Source organism: Schistocerca nitens, chromosome 8 (assembly GCF_023898315.1).
Source record: "Schistocerca nitens isolate TAMUIC-IGC-003100 chromosome 8, iqSchNite1.1, whole genome shotgun sequence".
In the NCBI taxonomy this organism is placed as follows: domain Eukaryota; kingdom Metazoa; phylum Arthropoda; class Insecta; order Orthoptera; family Acrididae; genus Schistocerca; species Schistocerca nitens.
The window spans coordinates 512,657,537-512,677,071 of NC_064621.1; the positions used below are offsets into that span (position 1 = coordinate 512,657,537).

The window sequence follows — 19,535 nt, forward strand, 5'->3', positions numbered from 1 at the left end:
GAAATGCTGTATGCGATTTGAAATCAAGTCTCTCCATTCAGCCAGACAGTTGCTTTGGATCCTATGGAGATGTCTTTTAATGATTACAGGCACTGGTGAATCATATTTGTGGCACTCTCGTATCTCGAATTGAGTCACCTTCTTCAAATCTATCTGCTAAGAACCCAATACAGCAGAACTCTAGCTTGGTTCTAGGCAGTTTCTCTGCACCTTGTAACGGTTCCTCAGTTTCTGCCCCGCCCTCCCTGCAGCTTTGTCCATTTTATCAGCCCAATATCAGTTGGAACTGAGCAGAAGCCAGAGAGCGCTATATCTATATCCTTCTGCATCCCATGGAGAAACAGGGCGAGCTGAGTAAATGCGACAGGACCATGTTTTTTGACCACTCAGTGGACATGAGAACATGTTGTCGCAGTTCTGCCAGCGGTTTACAATGTGTAAGGCCAGCGTCAAACAAAGCTTTCTCCTACAATGCGAGGTAGTAGAAAAAACAGCATCAGCAGTTGATGGTGATGTTTCTTATCGGGAAAATTCGGAAGACTTCACGTCATATGGGAACTAGAAAAAGGACAAGGATTTTGCTACTGCATTGCAGTGCATTTCCAAAATGCACACAGTTACTGTGTCCCTCAGAGTGCATTAATGTCTGTCAGCCAGACATTCTCTCTATCCTCATTATTTTGTTCCATCCAATGGAGGAAAACTATGAACTATAAAAACTTCACTAATGTCACGTAGTAGAGAACTCAGTAAGATATTACTACTCATCTCTCTTCCGATACATCATAAACAGATATCGTCTGCGTGCTGACATTGGGCATATGTGGCGCTCCTATTAAATGTTTTGGGCTTGCATAGACCAGTATAAAGTTTTGTCTCATGTACTGCAGGAGCACCATATCCCACAGACTATTAACTGCAAGAGAGAGCTCCTTTCATAAGCAGTTTGATACATTGTTTTTCTGATGTAACACATCCAAGCAGTGTGTGACTACAGCTTTGTACACTGCCATACATGTTGTTTTTCCACCACGACTTTGAGGTCTATGTCAGGTGCTAAACTAACATTAACATGTTTCGATCAATTGGCGCTCACAGAAAGCTGGGCATCACATGGTGTAAACTATGCTGCTCCCACAACACACAGGATGGTTGAAATAAAAGACAAGGGGAGTGCTTATTATTGACAAAAATGTGGAGGACATTGCAATATATGGAAACTGGAAGAGTTTGTGACATTGTGGAGTGTTTCCAATCAGCTGTCTGAAGGTGATGACCTCTACATTTAATCTCATCTTTCACAGTGACGTGATAGCAGATGTCAGCTTCTTCTCGTATTCTTCTTGCTGTCACATACTCATTCCCAAGTACAAGAATTTTCGTGCACCAAGCAGAAGACATGCAAGTACTCCCTCATTCCCTTCAATCTCCCCCGCATTTTGGCGTATTTTCCCTCAGTTTACACTTATTTTCCGTTAATTCTCGCAATTTTATCGATTTTATGACCCTTCTGCCCTTGCGACCATGACATCACTTCTTGCCACGTATTCTAAATTTGCTTGTAAATGTGGTACAGTTGTCAACACCTAGTGCAAATGCACTATTTTTCTGGTCAGACAGTAGAGTACAGCACTGTATTTGAATGCATCCAGTCACTTCCAACCACATATTCAACAGCTTCAGTGCATTTGCTCTGTTTTCTGTTTGTCTGTGTCTGTGCATGTGTTGTGGATATATCCCATGACCCAAGTAGAACCGAATTAGCGTTCAAGTGTGGATTCGTCACGCATTATATCCAGAGCAATGTGTGGATGTGGATCCACAATACACCACATCCGGGATTGGGTTTGAAGGCAGATCCACCACGCATTATATCTGGAGCGATGTTCAGAGGTGGATCCACAATATGCTACTCGTACGTCAACGATAGGGTTCGAAGGTGGATCCACCACACGTTCGCCAGAGATGTCTTCTATTTCTGAAGGTGGATTCACCAGCTGCAGGACGTGATGTGAGATGGGATCGTAAAACGGATTTCAATGACACTGACAATTTATTATGTAGAACATTAAATACACAAAGTAATTCTGAACACAAATGCAATTACAGCCCCAACTTATAATGAGTGGATAAAGAACTACAACTTGCAGGGGAGACATGAGTGTATGATATTTAAGATGGGGACGTAAAAAAAGGGCAATCACATGGAAAGAAAGATAATCCTGCAATAAATTATTTATCTGACCCACACGATTCAATACATGAACAAAACATGACATTCCATCACCACTGGAACTACATTGGTCATCTGTGGAGGTCGTAAAATCGGAATCAGAGCTTCTCCACTAACAATGGTAAACATCAGGGCAAAGCTCATCAGACTAACGAAGAAAAACTACTCGAAATGGGTTTTGTTTCTGCATCGCGTTAAATGTTTTGCACAATGGAGTAGCTTACACTTGTAATCTCATGATTTCATTCAAAGTGGCAATGATAATGCACACAAGGTCATTCCCCAAACTGCAAGGTAAACTCTGAAGTTTAGCGAGATGATTCACATAACAATGTTATCTGAATACAAATGATTTCTGAATGCAGTAAACTCGTGTGGACAGTTGCAGTTCGAATAATACACTTCACATGTGGCTCATCACAAAGACAAACATAAAACTGATGAAAACGTGGAAATTTATTCAGATTGAAACGTAACTTTGGCAAATTTAATGTAGTAGACCATTATCATGCAAAACACGAAACACAGTTAATCAAAAGATAGACGACTACTGAATGCACATGGGCGCTTCGTGCATGAATAAAGTCAAAGCGCCTGTCCATTCATTCTTCACGAAAATTATGTAAGGAAATTCAATAAAACGACACAAAAAGCATTGCTCAGTGTACTAAGAATCGAATGAAATGATTTCTTCATACTTAATCAATAACATAAGTACACTGGCTGAATTGAAATCATCTAAAGCTACACTCCTGGAAATTGAAATAAGAACACCGTGAATTCATTGTCCCAGGAAGGGGAAACTTTATTGACACATTCCTGGGGTCAGATACATCACATGATCACACTGACAGAACCACAGGCACATAGACACAGGCAACAGAGCATGCACAATGTCGGCACTAGTACAGTGTATATCCACCTTTCGCAGCAATGCAGGCTGCTATTCTCCCATGGAGACGATCGTAGAGATGCTGGATGTAGTCCTGTGGAACGGCTTGCCATGCCATTTCCACCTGGCGCCTCAGTTGGACCAGCGTTCGTGCTGGACGTGCAGACCGCGTGAGACGACGCTTCATCCAGTCCCAAACATGCTCAATGGGGGACAGATCCGGAGATCTTGCTGGCCAGGGTAGTTGACTTACACCTTCTAGAGCACGTTGGGTGGCACGGGATACATGCGGACGTGCATTGTCCTGTTGGAACAGCAAGTTCCCTTGCCGGTCTAGGAATGGTAGAACGATGGGTTCGATGACGGTTTGGATGTACCGTGAACTGTTCAGTGTCCCCTCGACGATCACCAGTGGTGTGCGACCAGTGTAGGAGATCGCTCCCCACACCATGATGCCGGGTGTTGGCCTGTGTGCCTCGGTCGTATGCAGTCCTGATTGTGGCGCTCACCTGCACGGCGCCAAACACGCATACGACCATCATTGGCACCAAGGCAGAAGCGACTCTCATCGCTGAAGACGACACGTCTCCATTCGTCCCTCCATTCACGCCTGTCGCGACACCACTGGAGGCGGGCTGCACGATGTTGGGGCGTGAGCGGAAGACGGCCTAACGGTGTGCGGGACCGTAGCCCAGCTTCATGGAGACGGTTGCGAATGGTCCTCGCCGATACCCCAGGAGCAACAGTGTCCCTAATTTGCTGGGAAGTGGCGGTGCGGTCCCCTACGGCACTGCGTAGGATCCTACGGTCTTGGCGTGCATCCGTGCGTCGCTGCGGTCCGGTCCCAGGTCGAAGGGCACGTGCACCTTCCGCCGACCACTGGCGACAACATCGATGTACTGTGGAGACCTCACGCTCCACGTGTTGAGCAATTCGGCGGTACGTCCACTCGGCCTCCCGCATGCCCACTATACGCCCTCGCTTAAAGTCCGTCAACTGCACGTACGGTTCACGTCCACGCTGTCGCGGCATGCTACCAGTGTTAAAGACTGCGATGGAGCTCCGTATGCCACGGCAAACTAGCTGACACTGACGGCGGCGGTGCACAAATGCTGCGCAGCTAGCGCCATTCGACGGCCAACACCGCGGTTCCTGGTGTGTCCGCTGTGCCGTGCGTGTGATCATTGCTTGTACAGCCCTCTCGCAGTGTCCGGAGCAAGTATGGTGGTTCTGACACACCGGTGTCAATGTGTTACTTTTTCCATTTCCAGGAGTGTATATCCCAAAGGAACATCACGTCTTACCAAGGTTACATGTGGAATCTGAATTCCATTTTAAGATGGCGAGTGGGGGCAGTAAGCTCCGGAGACAGTTTTTCTAATGGAAGAGGAGGGGGAATCTCAAAACGCCCATTGCGAAAAAGCGGGAAGCGCTTCGATTAACGGAGAAACAAACTTGCTAGATTCCTTTGATGAAAACTTTCGCTAACGATACTATGCAGCGCAGAACACACAAGAAAACTTCTGCTTCCCTCCGTGCTAGGTTCAAACACACATGCTATCAGATTCGAACTACACAGAGATCTTTGTTCGAAGCGATTTCGAGATTGCAGCCGGTCGTCATAGACTTCATTCCACAATATTTTAATTTGACACCTGCCAGTCATCTTCATGTGACCCGTCGAAGACTGACGAAGACTTTTTTTTTCCTTTATTGAATTTCGATTCCCCCTGAAGGGGGCGGGCTGGCAGCAGCTTAGTACGCTGACCTTCAGCCTACAGAATTTTTAAAACATAAGAAGAAGATAAGATACAATAAAAGTAGGCGATAAAATGGAGACTTAAATTGTAAAACGGCGGAAAATTGTGGAAAGTTAAAACATAAGACAAAGGGTAGGCGATGCTAATAAAATACACAGGAAGCAGACAGGTAAAATAGTAGACACACAATTACAAAACCATGGCGACAGTCTGGTTTCTGTTCGAAAGAGATATAAAAATCACACCCAGTCACAATATGATGTCCTTTCGCAACACTTAACAATTACTGGAAACTCTGCTCTAAAAAGTCGGCACGAAGATAACACACCACAGCCAAGGGCAGATGGGTGGGGTGGGTGGGGGGAGAGGGGGAACCTGGACAGATGAGGGGAAAAAAAAGGGATGAGCAGAGGAAAAACGAAGGGAGGGGGGAACTGACAGAGGGAGAGGACTCATAAGGGGTGGGGGGCAGGGCAGACGTGAGAGGGAATGGGGAGAGGCAGAGGAGAGAAGGGAGGCAGAGAGAGGGTAGGCAGGGAAAAAACAGGATAGAAGTGGGGGAGAGTGAGCCCAGGAAAAGGACAGAGGAAGGGAGGGGGAGGTGAGGATCAGAGTTCAGAGGAGGGATGAATGGAGGGAGAGAGGGCATCATCTGGCAGGAGGAGTTGACAGAAGCCACCTTGGGAAAGGAGATGAAGACTGTAGAGGTGGAGGGTTGGGGGGACACAACAGTGAAGGTGCGGCAGAGGGCGGGGGTTGGAGAGGAGAGGAGCAGCCAGGGGATGAGGGGGATCAAGGCGGCGGGAGGTGTAGAGTTGAGAGGTGGCATGAGCCCCCTCTCATATTTCTATCTTACGATTCTCCTCTCTAGTTGCATGCGATGGAGGGTTGCTTTTCCTTAACACGCGTACTTCCCACGCAGCGTCTCTCGTCACCCGGGTGGGCCGGTGACAGGCGGGGTCTGTGGAACTGGAGAGAGTTAAGCCGACGTGTGTGAGGCAGTCGAGTGAATGCTTTTCAGACGCCGACATTGTCAAGAGACACGCCCGCTGGGGTGTGAAGTAGCGGCTGGGCTAGAGGTTCCGTTACTTCAGAGAAACTTTGCGAAAACACTTTCTGGCGGGCTACCAGCGAGGCGTGGGAATGACTTGTGTACCCACGCAGTTGTGGCGGGAAAATTCCCGCACTTTCTGCAAAATCAGCACAGAAATTGGCGGCAAGAATCTCCATTGGTGGAATGGTAGTGCTCCGGCAATGGAGTGGAATTTCCGCGGGTTTTCGAGTTGCTGATTGGAACGTAACCACGGCCACTGTCGTGGGGGCGGGAATGTTCGGTGTTCGGCCTGTACGGGTGCTCTGGGTAGTCGGCAGTCGCCTTTCGGTCGAGGACATCGGAGCAACCAGCCCTCGCCTGCGGTACGCCAGATCGTGTTCTGGGAGATAAGAAGATTGTTGGTAATGTACGTCCGCAGCACCGGCAGATAGGGATTTTCCTAGGTGATAATCAGAGCTCAGCAGAGCGCGCCTGTTCATCCTTTTCTAACTTTGTTCAGTTTCGAGTAGCAGCAATTACTATTGGGTTAGCTGTGTGTCTCTCTTGAGATTTGAGTGGAAAGGAATTGGCTCCACATACCACTTCGTCTTAAACCTCACGATCTAAGTTAGGGACAACTTCACCTTTACTGTGTTTGTATGAATCTCCAATTTTAGCCAATTTGATGTTTTATATTTCCTGTGTCTCTTTTACTATTCTGCGTTTAATCTTAATAAATCATATTGTTATTTTGGACAGAACTTTCTTTCTGTTAATCAATAGAGCAACCCTATCATTCCTCACTATGCTAATGAAACCTTTGTTTATTTAACTTATTTATCAAATTAAATTATTGCAGGTGCCAAACTCTCTTCTACTCCACTAGCAGGGTTGATTAGAGTCAGTTCGCGTATTTGTTTTATCCTTGTGCAACAGCAAAAGTCGGAGTTAGAATAGGGGGGGCTTAGAGCATGATTTACACATGTGGATTCTAGTAGAATTTAGTGATAAATACACTACTAGCCCCGGCACCTCGCATAATATGGCGACCCTTGGCCTCGGATCTTTCCTGTGAATCTCTGATAAACAAACAGGATTCTTAGTAGGAACATTCAATTTTTTTCTCTCTATTTTTTTTAATGATTAATACCCAAGTTTTTTTTGGTAGTTCCGCGTTTAGTTTTAAGTAGCGGCGCATGACTACAGTTTTTGTTTTCAGTGTATATATTTTTTGTTCATTGTTTTTTTTGTGTTTCGCTGATGTGGTGTCTGTACCGCATCGCACTTTGTCGGATTTGTGTGCGGTTTCTGTACCACATCAAATTGTGTTTGTGATTACAGCGTTGGAACAGCGTTGTTGAAATTTTATGTTTATGTGTAAAAAAATATATGGAGTAGATTAATTTTATTGTGCATTTTAGATGAATTTGTTTTTATGAATGATAACGAGAAGTAAGGCACGACTATTATCGGGCGAAGCTAAAACAAAAGAGGATAGCATAATGGATAAGGGGCAGTTTACTGACGGGAATAGGTTCGGAGATGAGATGGGCACATTTTTAGCAGGACAGGACGCCAGGGGCATTGATGAGGAAGGTGATTTGGACGCGATCTCAGAGCAGCGTTGCGGCCGTGATTATGATAGTGAAGTAGAGGATGAAACAGAGACAGGCACACAGGTCGAGACGGTAGCAGAAGCTTATAGTCAAACGAACGAGTGCAGACAGAGGCCAGCTCGGTCACGTCAGAGCTCTAGCGCCCAGGTGTCCAGAGTTACATCGCCCATGTTTGAAGAGGATCAAGAAGATGACGTAAACCCAATACTGAGCTTCCTACGATCAATGAAAGAAGAAGCTGACGAACAGCGTAAGAAGGACACGGAGGCAATAATTTCGCATATAGGGGAAATTCGTGGGGAATTACTAACAATAAAGAAAGAATGTGGAGAAGCAAAACAATTGTCAATGGTAGCACAAAAAGTAGCAGGCCTAGCCCAAACGGCAGCAACAGGGGCAATGAAAATCGCAAAAGTAACTTCTCAACTTGTAGGTCGCTTGCGACGTGCGACACAAGCCCACTCAAAATCCCTAGCGTTCTTAAAAACCCAAGGTAATATTGCGGTTACCAACATCACGAAACGAATGAAAGAAGTAGAGAGTCGGATAGCGAAACTAGAGCGAAACGGGCACACGAGCACTGCGCGTTCGGATACCAATGATGGAGTACACAGAAGTGTGTCTCCGAGGAAAAGCCCGCCGTGCTCTAGCCCAGTGACAGAGGGCGGAACTAACAATGCACACGCAGAAACACCTAGTAATAGCTCCAATAATTGTAGCCCACTTAGGAGAGTGAATTCTGAGTGTCACCGCCACTGTGATACAGAGGTAGCACATCACAGTTATCAGCAAGATAGATCAGGACACTCAGCAGACGTGCAAGTATCGGAAACGAGTGACAACACCAGTGCGAGGATCGGACAGGATTTTGATCACAATCACTTCCTGTCGATACTAAAATTCCAAAAGTTCAGAGATAATGGAGGGTCGATGCATCCGAAGAGCTGGGTGACGCAGTTTACTAATTCATTACCGTCATCATGGCCAACCCACGCAAAATTAGAATTCATGTGTGGACACATCGAGGGCCAAGCCGCGGAAAAGATGCGGGGTGTGGCAGCGACGTGTCGGACCTATCAGGAATTTGTTGATGCATTCCTGCGGACCTACTGGTCAAAGGAAACGCAAGACAGGATTAAAGAGGAAATAATATTTTGTCCTGAACTGGAAGTGTCCGGGCATAAGAACGCAACCAAATTTTTTGATGATTTACTCAAGAAGAATCAGTTTTTAGATAGTCCATATAGCAACGGAGAAATCATTAAATTTTGCTTTTCCAAATTGCCTATTAGGTATCAACAGACACTTGTCGGGAAGTGTGGATCGGACATAGAAGCATTCAAGAGTCTATTGCGCGAACTCGAAGTAGTCTTCGATAAACAAGACGCAAAGGACAGGAAGAAGGCGCAAAATAACAAATACCACGGGCCAGCAAGGGAAGACGACAACAGATCGCAAAATCGCACTCGTCAGTTAGGAAACCAGGGTTACGGAAATCAAGGTTACGCTACTCAAGGTTATGGAAACCAGAGACACGGAAACCAGAACGTCAGGAAACAGGGTCAATCTAGACAAGGAATCTGGGACAGGAGAAATAACGTACGGCAAAGCGACCGTAATTGGAGAGAGCGAAATCAAGGACAACAGGAGAACCAGGAGATTGAAATTAGACCTGCAAATCCTAATGCACGTCAGAGGAGGGGGAGTCTAACAAGGGATTGGCGCTAGTCCATAGGATTCCACCACATCTCTCACACAAAGAAGTTCGTGGAATAATAGTAGTTTAAGTGGTGTACATAGTAGAATAAGCAAATATATGAACCTTTCTGTGGGGAACAATAATTGTTACATTAATAGATTAAGATTGCTAAAGTATTAACATGCTGCGTTGTCTTGCATAAGAATTTACTGCTGCTATCCTCTTTTTGTTTATGTTTGCGATCTCCAATGTCGATGGAGTAGGAGACACTACCTTTTCATGAGCAATGTTTTTGTCCTTTCCTATCTGGTGTCCATGTTAAGGGATAAGGATGAGTGACGAGACGTCGCACAAACGGGCGCATACAAGAACGTGCTCTTAGAAGCGTTCTGAGAGGTCGTGATACGCTCCATAGCGGCCACAACCAGTTCGTGAGACGTTCATACCAATGCTTGCAGGCACGCGTCAGTGCACTGCACGATTGTGGTATATTGCGCGATTTCGAGGGTGAATATGGGCAGTATAGTTTTTGCAGAGCTGCGCCGGTATCGTTGTCTTGCAAGTCGGGGTGAACCTGTGAGCATTTGACTCTAATGGTGCCCTAGACGAGAGAAATGAGGGCATAAAAGCCTACCATGCTAATGTGCTGGTTGGGGATTTAGCGTGCTGCTCGTTTTTGTCACAGATGAATCACCAAGGAATTGTACTTGGATATTCGTGACATACTGTGTAGCTGGCGGGTGTTGGGTGTCTGAATCCTCAACAGGAACCAGTCCTGGCTTGGTCATATTACATTGCTTCTGGAAAGGTGTACTTTGATCGCGAAAACCGCTTCACATAGAGAAGGAAGTTGCAACTATAAATTTATTGTCGTGTATAGCCATGGCTAACCCAGTCTCTGGAGTTTCAGTGAGGCGTAATGAAAACTCGGAGGTCATGTCGTACGGCGCGCACATCACTGTCGTCAATAGCGGCGAGCAGCAAGACACCTCAGCGTAACAGGAACTATGTAAGGGTATTGTATAAGGTAAATAAAAAAAAAAAAAATAAATAAATAAATAAATAAATAAATAAATAAATAAAATAAATAAATAAATAAATAAAAGGGAAAGTACGATACTAGGATAAGTTAAACTGTAGGATTTAACAATAACTAGATTAATATTGTGGGGGTTTTCTACCACAAGTGTGGCGCGCGCCTGTTGAGTTGCTATTTTTCAGGTCACCAAACCACAGACCCGAGATGGAGGGACGACGGGCGAGCGAAAGTAGCGTAGTTGCATGTTCTTTATAGCACAGTAAAACTTAGACCTGCATAACAACATAATTTAATTAAAAGACGTAGAATGTAGATCGTTGGGATATGGTAGTTAATTCTTGAAGCATGTCTACTGTCGATCTATATAATTAATAGTAATATTAGTGCGGGCCCGCACATTTAGTTGTTCATCCATTACAAAGCATCAGTTATCACACACCATGTACATACTGAGATCGGTCTCTACACATATATCAAAATAAATTATTTCCATGTCTAGATTAGATGTTATAATGATTGCCATAGATTAATAACTATAAAAGTAAAATAAGAGTGTCTGAAATGACAGACCATCAATGTTTCATTATGTAAATTTATTATAACATAGAAGGTCATGGGAAAAAGTTAGGCATAAGACTTTTGTAAGAATTGTACAGATGACGAGGAACGTGGCAATGCAGAGGCCAGCCAGCGCAAAAACAAGAGGTCTTCGGCTACCTGCTAGAGGGCGAGCGTCCCGTCCTACACGCTGACAGTCACCCGGCTGCCTACCTGAGGGATTACACGGGACCCTCGCCCCGCCACAAGCGAAAGTGGGGCTGGCCGTTGACCCTGACACGCGACAGCCTGCTAGCTCTCCGGACGCGGCAGCCGCTTGGAGGGATTCCCTGCGGCAGACCACGTTGTCGTGAGTACACGAAGAACATCACATATCGTGTCAGAACCTGCGCCTCATGTGCCTCAGGACAGAAAGGGACGCTCTATACTCACCTGTTTGGGTTTTTACAACTCACTAGCATTGGCCGATCTGCATACACAAAGCAGTATCGTGCCACACTAACAAATGTATGGTCTCATGTCTTACTTCTCCTCTCTATTAGAGAGCAGTTTTTAACAATAGTCGCTCCTAGTTCGATCCTGTATGGATGACCTCACACACTTGTGGAGTCACTCCACGTGCCATCATCCCTCGTCGAACTGCAATATTGGGAAACATAAAGTTCTGTCCAGCGAGAGAAGAGACCTAGACTAGTGATGTATCCCAACGAGTAGACCTCAGAGACAATTAATCGACGTGAGGAGAGCCTATCACTGTGTCTTCCTACCATACGGCCGTGATCATATGCGTGGGTCTGACTACAATCTCAACAGCGTACTGCAGACACTCCAGAACTCCCTATTGCTGTTGCCACAACGTAGCAACTACAACCGACGTTTAGCCTTATGTGATGTCAGTACAGTGGAATCAGTGAAGTGCCACGGATATTTCTAACAATGTGATTTAGTGCCTCATTCTCAGCACAGTCGTGAACTTTGTGCAATGTGCACGCACAATTTGATGCCCCATGAACCTTGTTTTTTTTGTTTTTCTTAAATTTCTTTCTCTTATGTTGTTTCTGTAATGTATGTTATACCTTGTATGCGTTTGTGTTTTACACTGTAATTCTTATTACAGATTACTGTATTGTTCTCCACATCATGTTTTTTTTGTATTTTGTGTTTATTGTTGTGTGTATGCTAACAGTGTGCCTGAAGTCCCCATAAACTGAAGCAGATACCACCACTGTCATTGTGAATGGACCATCAGTTCAGGGAACATTTTGTAAAGGTTATTCTTGCTGCAGGGAGACAGAATGAATCGGAGGTTGTAACTAGATTCTGAAAACTCACAAAGAGATTGTTAACTTAAATATTATCATGTGTGAGTGAGGTCAGGTTAGTTTAATGATTAAAATTGTTGTAACATCTTGTACTAAGAATCGAATGAAATGATTTCTTCATACTTAATCAATAACATAAGTACACTGGCTGAATTGAAATCATCTAAAGCTACACTCCTGGAAATTGAAATAAGAACACCGTGAATTCATTGTCCCAGGAAGGGGAAACTTTATTGACACATTCCTGGGGTCAGATACATCACATGATCACACTGACAGAACCACAGGCACATAGACACAGGCAACAGAGCATGCACAATGTCGGCACTAGTACAGTGTATATCCACCTTTCGCAGCAATGCAGGCTGCTATTCTCCCATGGAGACGATCGTAGAGATGCTGGATGTAGTCCTGTGGAACGGCTTGCCATGCCATTTCCACCTGGCGCCTCAGTTGGACCAGCGTTCGTGCTGGACGTGCAGACCGCGTGAGACGACGCTTCATCCAGTCCCAAACATGCTCAATGGGGGACAGATCCGGAGATCTTGCTGGCCAGGGTAGTTGACTTACACCTTCTAGAGCACGTTGGGTGGCACGGGATACATGCGGACGTGCATTGTCCTGTTGGAACAGCAAGTTCCCTTGCCGGTCTAGGAATGGTAGAACGATGGGTTCGATGACGGTTTGGATGTACCGTGAACTGTTCAGTGTCCCCTCGACGATCACCAGTGGTGTGCGACCAGTGTAGGAGATCGCTCCCCACACCATGATGCCGGGTGTTGGCCTGTGTGCCTCGGTCGTATGCAGTCCTGATTGTGGCGCTCACCTGCACGGCGCCAAACACGCATACGACCATCATTGGCACCAAGGCAGAAGCGACTCTCATCGCTGAAGACGACACGTCTCCATTCGTCCCTCCATTCACGCCTGTCGCGACACCACTGGAGGCGGGCTGCACGATGTTGGGGCGTGAGCGGAAGACGGCCTAACGGTGTGCGGGACCGTAGCCCAGCTTCATGGAGACGGTTGCGAATGGTCCTCGCCGATACCCCAGGAGCAACAGTGTCCCTAATTTGCTGGGAAGTGGCGGTGCGGTCCCCTACGGCACTGCGTAGGATCCTACGGTCTTGGCGTGCATCCGTGCGTCGCTGCGGTCCGGTCCCAGGTCGAAGGGCACGTGCACCTTCCGCCGACCACTGGCGACAACATCGATGTACTGTGGAGACCTCACGCTCCACGTGTTGAGCAATTCGGCGGTACGTCCACTCGGCCTCCCGCATGCCCACTATACGCCCTCGCTTAAAGTCCGTCAACTGCACGTACGGTTCACGTCCACGCTGTCGCGGCATGCTACCAGTGTTAAAGACTGCGATGGAGCTCCGTATGCCACGGCAAACTGGCTGACACTGACGGCGGCGGTGCACAAATGCTGCGCAGCTAGCGCCATTCGACGGCCAACACCGCGGTTCCTGGTGTGTCCGCTGTGCCGTGCGTGTGATCATTGCTTGTACAGCCCTCTCGCAGTGTCCGGAGCAAGTATGGTGGTTCTGACACACCGGTGTCAATGTGTTACTTTTTCCATTTCCAGGAGTGTATATCCCAAAGGAACATCACGTCTTACCAAGGTTACATGTGGAATCTGAATTCCATTTTAAGATGGCGAGTGGGGGCAGTAAGCTCCGGAGACAGTTTTTCTAATGGAAGAGGAGGGGGAATCTCAAAACGCCCATTGCGAAAAAGCGGGAAGCGCTTCGATTAACGGAGAAACAAACTTGCTAGATTCCTTTGATGAAAACTTTCGCTAACGATACTATGCAGCGCAGAACACACAAGAAAACTTCTGCTTCCCTCCGTGCTAGGTTCAAACACACATGCTATCAGATTCGAACTACACAGAGATCTTTGTTCGAAGCGATTTCGAGATTGCAGCCGGTCGTCATAGACTTCATTCCACAATATTTTAATTTGACACCTGCCAGTCATCTTCATGTGACCCGTCGAAGACTGACGAAGACTTTTTTTTTCCTTTATTGAATTTCGATTCCCCCTGAAGGGGGCGGGCTGGCAGCAGCTTAGTACGCTGACCTTCAGCCTACAGAATTTTTAAAACATAAGAAGAAGATAAGATACAATAAAAGTAGGCGATAAAATGGAGACTTAAATTGTAAAACGGCGGAAAATTGTGGAAAGTTAAAACATAAGACAAAGGGTAGGCGATGCTAATAAAATACACAGGAAGCAGACAGGTAAAATAGTAGACACACAATTACAAAACCATGGCGACAGTCTGGTTTCTGTTCGAAAGAGATATAAAAATCACACCCAGTCACAATATGATGTCCTTTCGCAACACTTAACAATTACTGGAAACTCTGCTCTAAAAAGTCGGCACGAAGATAACACACCACAGCCAAGGGCAGATGGGTGGGGTGGGTGGGGGGAGAGGGGGAACCTGGACAGATGAGGGGAAAAAAAAGGGATGAGCAGAGGAAAAACGAAGGGAGGGGGGAACTGACAGAGGGAGAGGACTCATAAGGGGTGGGGGGCAGGGCAGACGTGAGAGGGAATGGGGAGAGGCAGAGGAGAGAAGGGAGGCAGAGAGAGGGTAGGCAGGGAAAAAACAGGATAGAAGTGGGGGAGAGTGAGCCCAGGAAAAGGACAGAGGAAGGGAGGGGGAGGTGAGGATCAGAGTTCAGAGGAGGGATGAATGGAGGGAGAGAGGGCATCATCTGGCAGGAGGAGTTGACAGAAGCCACCTTGGGAAAGGAGATGAAGACTGTAGAGGTGGAGGGTTGGGGGGACACAACAGTGAAGGTGCGGCAGAGGGCGGGGGTTGGAGAGGAGAGGAGCAGCCAGGGGATGAGGGGGATCAAGGCGGCGGGAGGTGTAGAGTTGAGAGGTGGCATGAGCCCCCTCTCATATTTCTATCTTACGATTCTCCTCTCTAGTTGCATGCGATGGAGGGTTGCTTTTCCTTAACACGCGTACTTCCCACGCAGCGTCTCTCGTCACCCGGGTGGGCCGGTGACAGGCGGGGTCTGTGGAACTGGAGAGAGTTAAGCCGACGTGTGTGAGGCAGTCGAGTGAATGCTTTTCAGACGCCGACATTGTCAAGAGACACGCCCGCTGGGGTGTGAAGTAGCGGCTGGGCTAGAGGTTCCGTTACTTCAGAGAAACTTTGCGAAAACACTTTCTGGCGGGCTACCAGCGAGGCGTGGGAATGACTTGTGTACCCACGCAGTTGTGGCGGGAAAATTCCCGCACTTTCTGCAAAATCAGCACAGAAATTGGCGGCAAGAATCTCCATTGGTGGAATGGTAGTGCTCCGGCAATGGAGTGGAATTTCCGCGGGTTTTCGAGTTGCTGATTGGAACGTAACCACGGCCACTGTCGTGGGGGCGGGAATGTTCGGTGTTCGGCCTGTACGGGTGCTCTGGGTAGTCGGCAGTCGCCTTTCGGTCGAGGACATCGGAGCAACCAGCCCTCGCCTGCGGTACGCCAGATCGTGTTCTGGGAGATAAGAAGATTGTTGGTAATGTACGTCCGCAGCACCGGCAGATAGGGATTTTCCTAGGTGATAATCAGAGCTCAGCAGAGCGCGCCTGTTCATCCTTTTCTAACTTTGTTCAGTTTCGAGTAGCAGCAATTACTATTGGGTTAGCTGTGTGTCTCTCTTGAGATTTGAGTGGAAAGGAATTGGCTCCACATACCACTTCGTCTTAAACCTCACGATCTAAGTTAGGGACAACTTCACCTTTACTGTGTTTGTATGAATCTCCAATTTTAGCCAATTTGATGTTTTATATTTCCTGTGTCTCTTTTACTATTCTGCGTTTAATCTTAATAAATCATATTGTTATTTTGGACAGAACTTTCTTTCTGTTAATCAATAGAGCAACCCTATCATTCCTCACTATGCTAATGAAACCTTTGTTTATTTAACTTATTTATCAAATTAAATTATTGCAGGTGCCAAACTCTCTTCTACTCCACTAGCAGGGTTGATTAGAGTCAGTTCGCGTATTTGTTTTATCCTTGTGCAACAGCAAAAGTCGGAGTTAGAATAGGGGGGGCTTAGAGCATGATTTACACATGTGGATTCTAGTAGAATTTAGTGATAAATACACTACTAGCCCCGGCACCTCGCAGAGTATGTGGATATGTTCGAGGAAAAGGAGCAGATGGGGGAAAGGAATCAGGTCGTAGAGGATCCACGTGGGGGATGGGAGGCATATACAGAAGGCAAGGTGTAGTGCATGGCGCTAGCGGATCTGGAGGGACTTATAGAATTTGGGGTGGGTGGGGGGGGGGGGGCAGATATACAGGACTGGCATAACAGAGGATGGGATGGATTAACGATTTGTAGGTATGGAGGAAGATAGAGGGGTTCAACCGCCATGTCTGGCCAGAGAGGAGTTTTAGGAGTCAGAGGCGGTTGTAGGCTTTAGATTGGATGACGAAGACGTTCTCTGCTCCACCTTATATAGCGTTCTGATAGTATTGCCATGCATGTGTCAGAGTAACGTTGACAGGAGGACGACACTGCCCAGCTGCAGCGCCCTTCCTGGTGGGACTGTGAGGATCAGCTGTCTTTGGCGTTGTCACCGGTTGCAGTTATCAGAGTATTTTGGCATCTTCGTCTGGAGGAAATCTCGGAGATGATCTGGATTCCACGCTTTATCCAGCTGGCAGCCGCTGTAACAGTTCATTAGATTTTCCGCGATGCGTATTTCAACGGATTCTTTTATAACAGAGTCCCAAAAAGATGTTGCTGTGGCCAAAATTAATGTTTTGCCATACTCCACTGAACGTCCGTTGGAGATACAATGTTCCACAATTGCAGACTTGCTGAGTTGCTGGAGGCGAAGGCAACGTTTATGTTCTGTGTAACGTTCTTCCACTGTGTGTGTCGTTTGTCCTATATAGGCCATACCACACTGGCAAGGTATTTTGTAAATTCCCGCCTTCTGCAATAACAAATTTTGCTCTGTTGTGGCCCATTAGCTGTCAGCATGTCAAGAGTCAGCACTGTCTTTCCGTTAGAAGGACAACACTATTTCTTCAAGACTGCATGGAAATCCACTACTTCCGTGTGCATTTTCTTTTACTGCTCAGACTTTGAGAAAAACACAGCAATTTTACTGTGATGAACGATGAGGACTGTCTTTATGGACTTGAGAGAATTTTAGCTTTTGACCAACAGTGTATCAATAAGTGTGTGCATTTGATTTCTTTGTTATTGTAATTATGAAAAATTTTATCAAATCATTATTGGCCACTGCCCAAAACAATTTGTAAAATTTTTTGTGGGGACCATGGGGGCTATGTAAGTAGGCTGTTTATGTTTTCTTATTGACAACATTACGTAGCGCTCTGTATGAAAATCACTGGCTGTGCTGTGTGCAGTCTGTGGCTAGTTTGCATTGTTGTCTGCCATTGTAGTGTTGGGCAGCTGGATGCGAACAGCGCGTAGCGTTGCGCAGTTGGAGGTGAGCCGCCAGCAGTGGTGGATGTGGGGAGAGAGATGGCGGAGTTTTGAAATTTGTAAGACTGGATGTCATGAACTGCTATATATATTATGACTTTTGAACAATATTAAGGTAAATACATTGTTTGTTCTCTATTAAAATCTTTCATTTGCTAACTATGCCTATCAGTAGTTAGTGCCTCCCACAGTTTGAATCTTTTATTTAGTTGGCAGTAGTGGCGCTCGCTGTATTGCAGTAGTTCGAGTAACGAAGGTTTTTATGAGGTAAGTGATTTGTGAAAGATATAGGTTAATGTTAGTCAGGGCCATTCTTTTGTAGGGATTTTTGAAAGTCAGATTGCGTTGCGCTAAAAATATTGTGTGTCAGTTTAAGGACAGCCATGTATAATTTTTCTAAGGGGAAGTTTCACAGTGTACCCCACTTTATAAATAGTTTGTCGTCCCCAAACAGAAAATTTCTAAATGCAAAGAGAAAATACATTTTAAAAAAAAGAATATATTTTGGTTGACAGGCATTCTTCATTTTGTGTTTGTTTTTCTCTTCTTCAAATAAAAAGGAACAACTTCCTGATCTGTCTTTGCAACTGTAAAGAGAATTAGCATGCTATGGTGGCACAAATGAAGAATTTAACAATGTTCAGTGTATTCCTTAGGAGAACTAGGATTTTTTAGGAACAAATAAAAAATCAAAAACCTCATGCTCTGTCGGTAACAACATTGCCTGCGGAAAGCAAGGCTCATGGTTCGAATCCAGGAATGATCAAAAGTATAGAAGAGAGACTCACCTGGCATACGGAAAACGTTATTTCTTCCTCCATTTAGAAGGTACAAAAATCACAGTGAAATTATTTTAACCAGTGGTTTTATTATAAATAACAGTGAAAAAATTGGTGGAATTTGTAGTTTCTTAAACATACATCACACAAGATCTGCAATTTCCTTTTTTCATTAAATTTGTTAGTCGTCTTTAGCATATGTACTCGAACTTCAACATAGTGAGATTGCACAGTGCTTAATGTTTTGATGTCGCATTCAAGAAAAGTGGAGTTCAAAACATCGTCTGCAAATGCAGAGTTAATTTTTGCATCGTTTCCCTGAATTTCCTGCAGTGAATGGCGAGATGATTCCACTGAAAAGTGGGGGGTCAATAATAACTTCGTAACTTTATCAATTTTCCGAAATTTTCATCCGTCACACAGAAGAAATCCACCATGATTTAATAGAAATACACCTGGCGTATTTGGGACTCAAATGATAAACACGCATGATCGCTGAAAAATGATCATCGTTCTTACCTGATCTCCCTCAGAGACTTCACTCATGCTTTTGATGAGGATGTTCACTGTGACGCTGAGTGGAGGTCCTGAAACAGAGAATTATCGCTGTGCTGTACAGGCACTAACAGCAGGAAAGTATAGGAACCATTATGACATATGTTCATGTAGAAAATACTTCTTACATTCTGAAGGAAAATGAAAGCAATGAAGAATCTGAGATGTCAATAATGTCACTTTTGTAGTTGATGTGTGCTGCCGATTTTTTTCTTTATTGTGATTTCATTCCCCTGCCCCATATGAGCAGGGGAGGCCTGTCGGCGGCACAATCCACCACTCTTCAGCCAAGTGACATGACACTAATACAAGAAGAAAATTATACATATAAAGGCGATAAAAAGGGGGACATAAAAACAGAGTAAGGGGAGATAATGGAGGTAAAAATACACTGACATGGAGACATTCAAAATTAAAAAAATCAGCATAAAGTTAAAAAAAACACAGTTGGCGATTTGTAGAGGTCAAAAATGTAACTGAAGTCACATGCACAGGCTAAAAGTTGGCCACAGTATTAAAAACACTCCAGAACACGACTCTTTAAAACCACTTGAAGAGATGAAG

The 19,535-nt window shown here is 45.5% G+C and overlaps 1 protein-coding gene across 1 annotated transcript in view; it reads right to left on the minus strand.

Moving 5' to 3' along the window:
* LOC126199320 (gamma-aminobutyric acid receptor subunit alpha-4-like) overlaps nucleotides 1-19,535 on the minus strand; it is a 164,842-nt gene that overhangs the window by 93,500 nt on the left and 51,807 nt on the right. Inside the window, exon 2 of the mRNA XM_049936160.1 lies at nucleotides 18,936-19,003. Within this exon, the coding sequence (XP_049792117.1) occupies nucleotides 18,936-18,962 (27 nt within the window). The 5' untranslated portion in view covers nucleotides 18,963-19,003. The remainder of the gene's footprint in view (nucleotides 1-18,935; nucleotides 19,004-19,535) is intronic.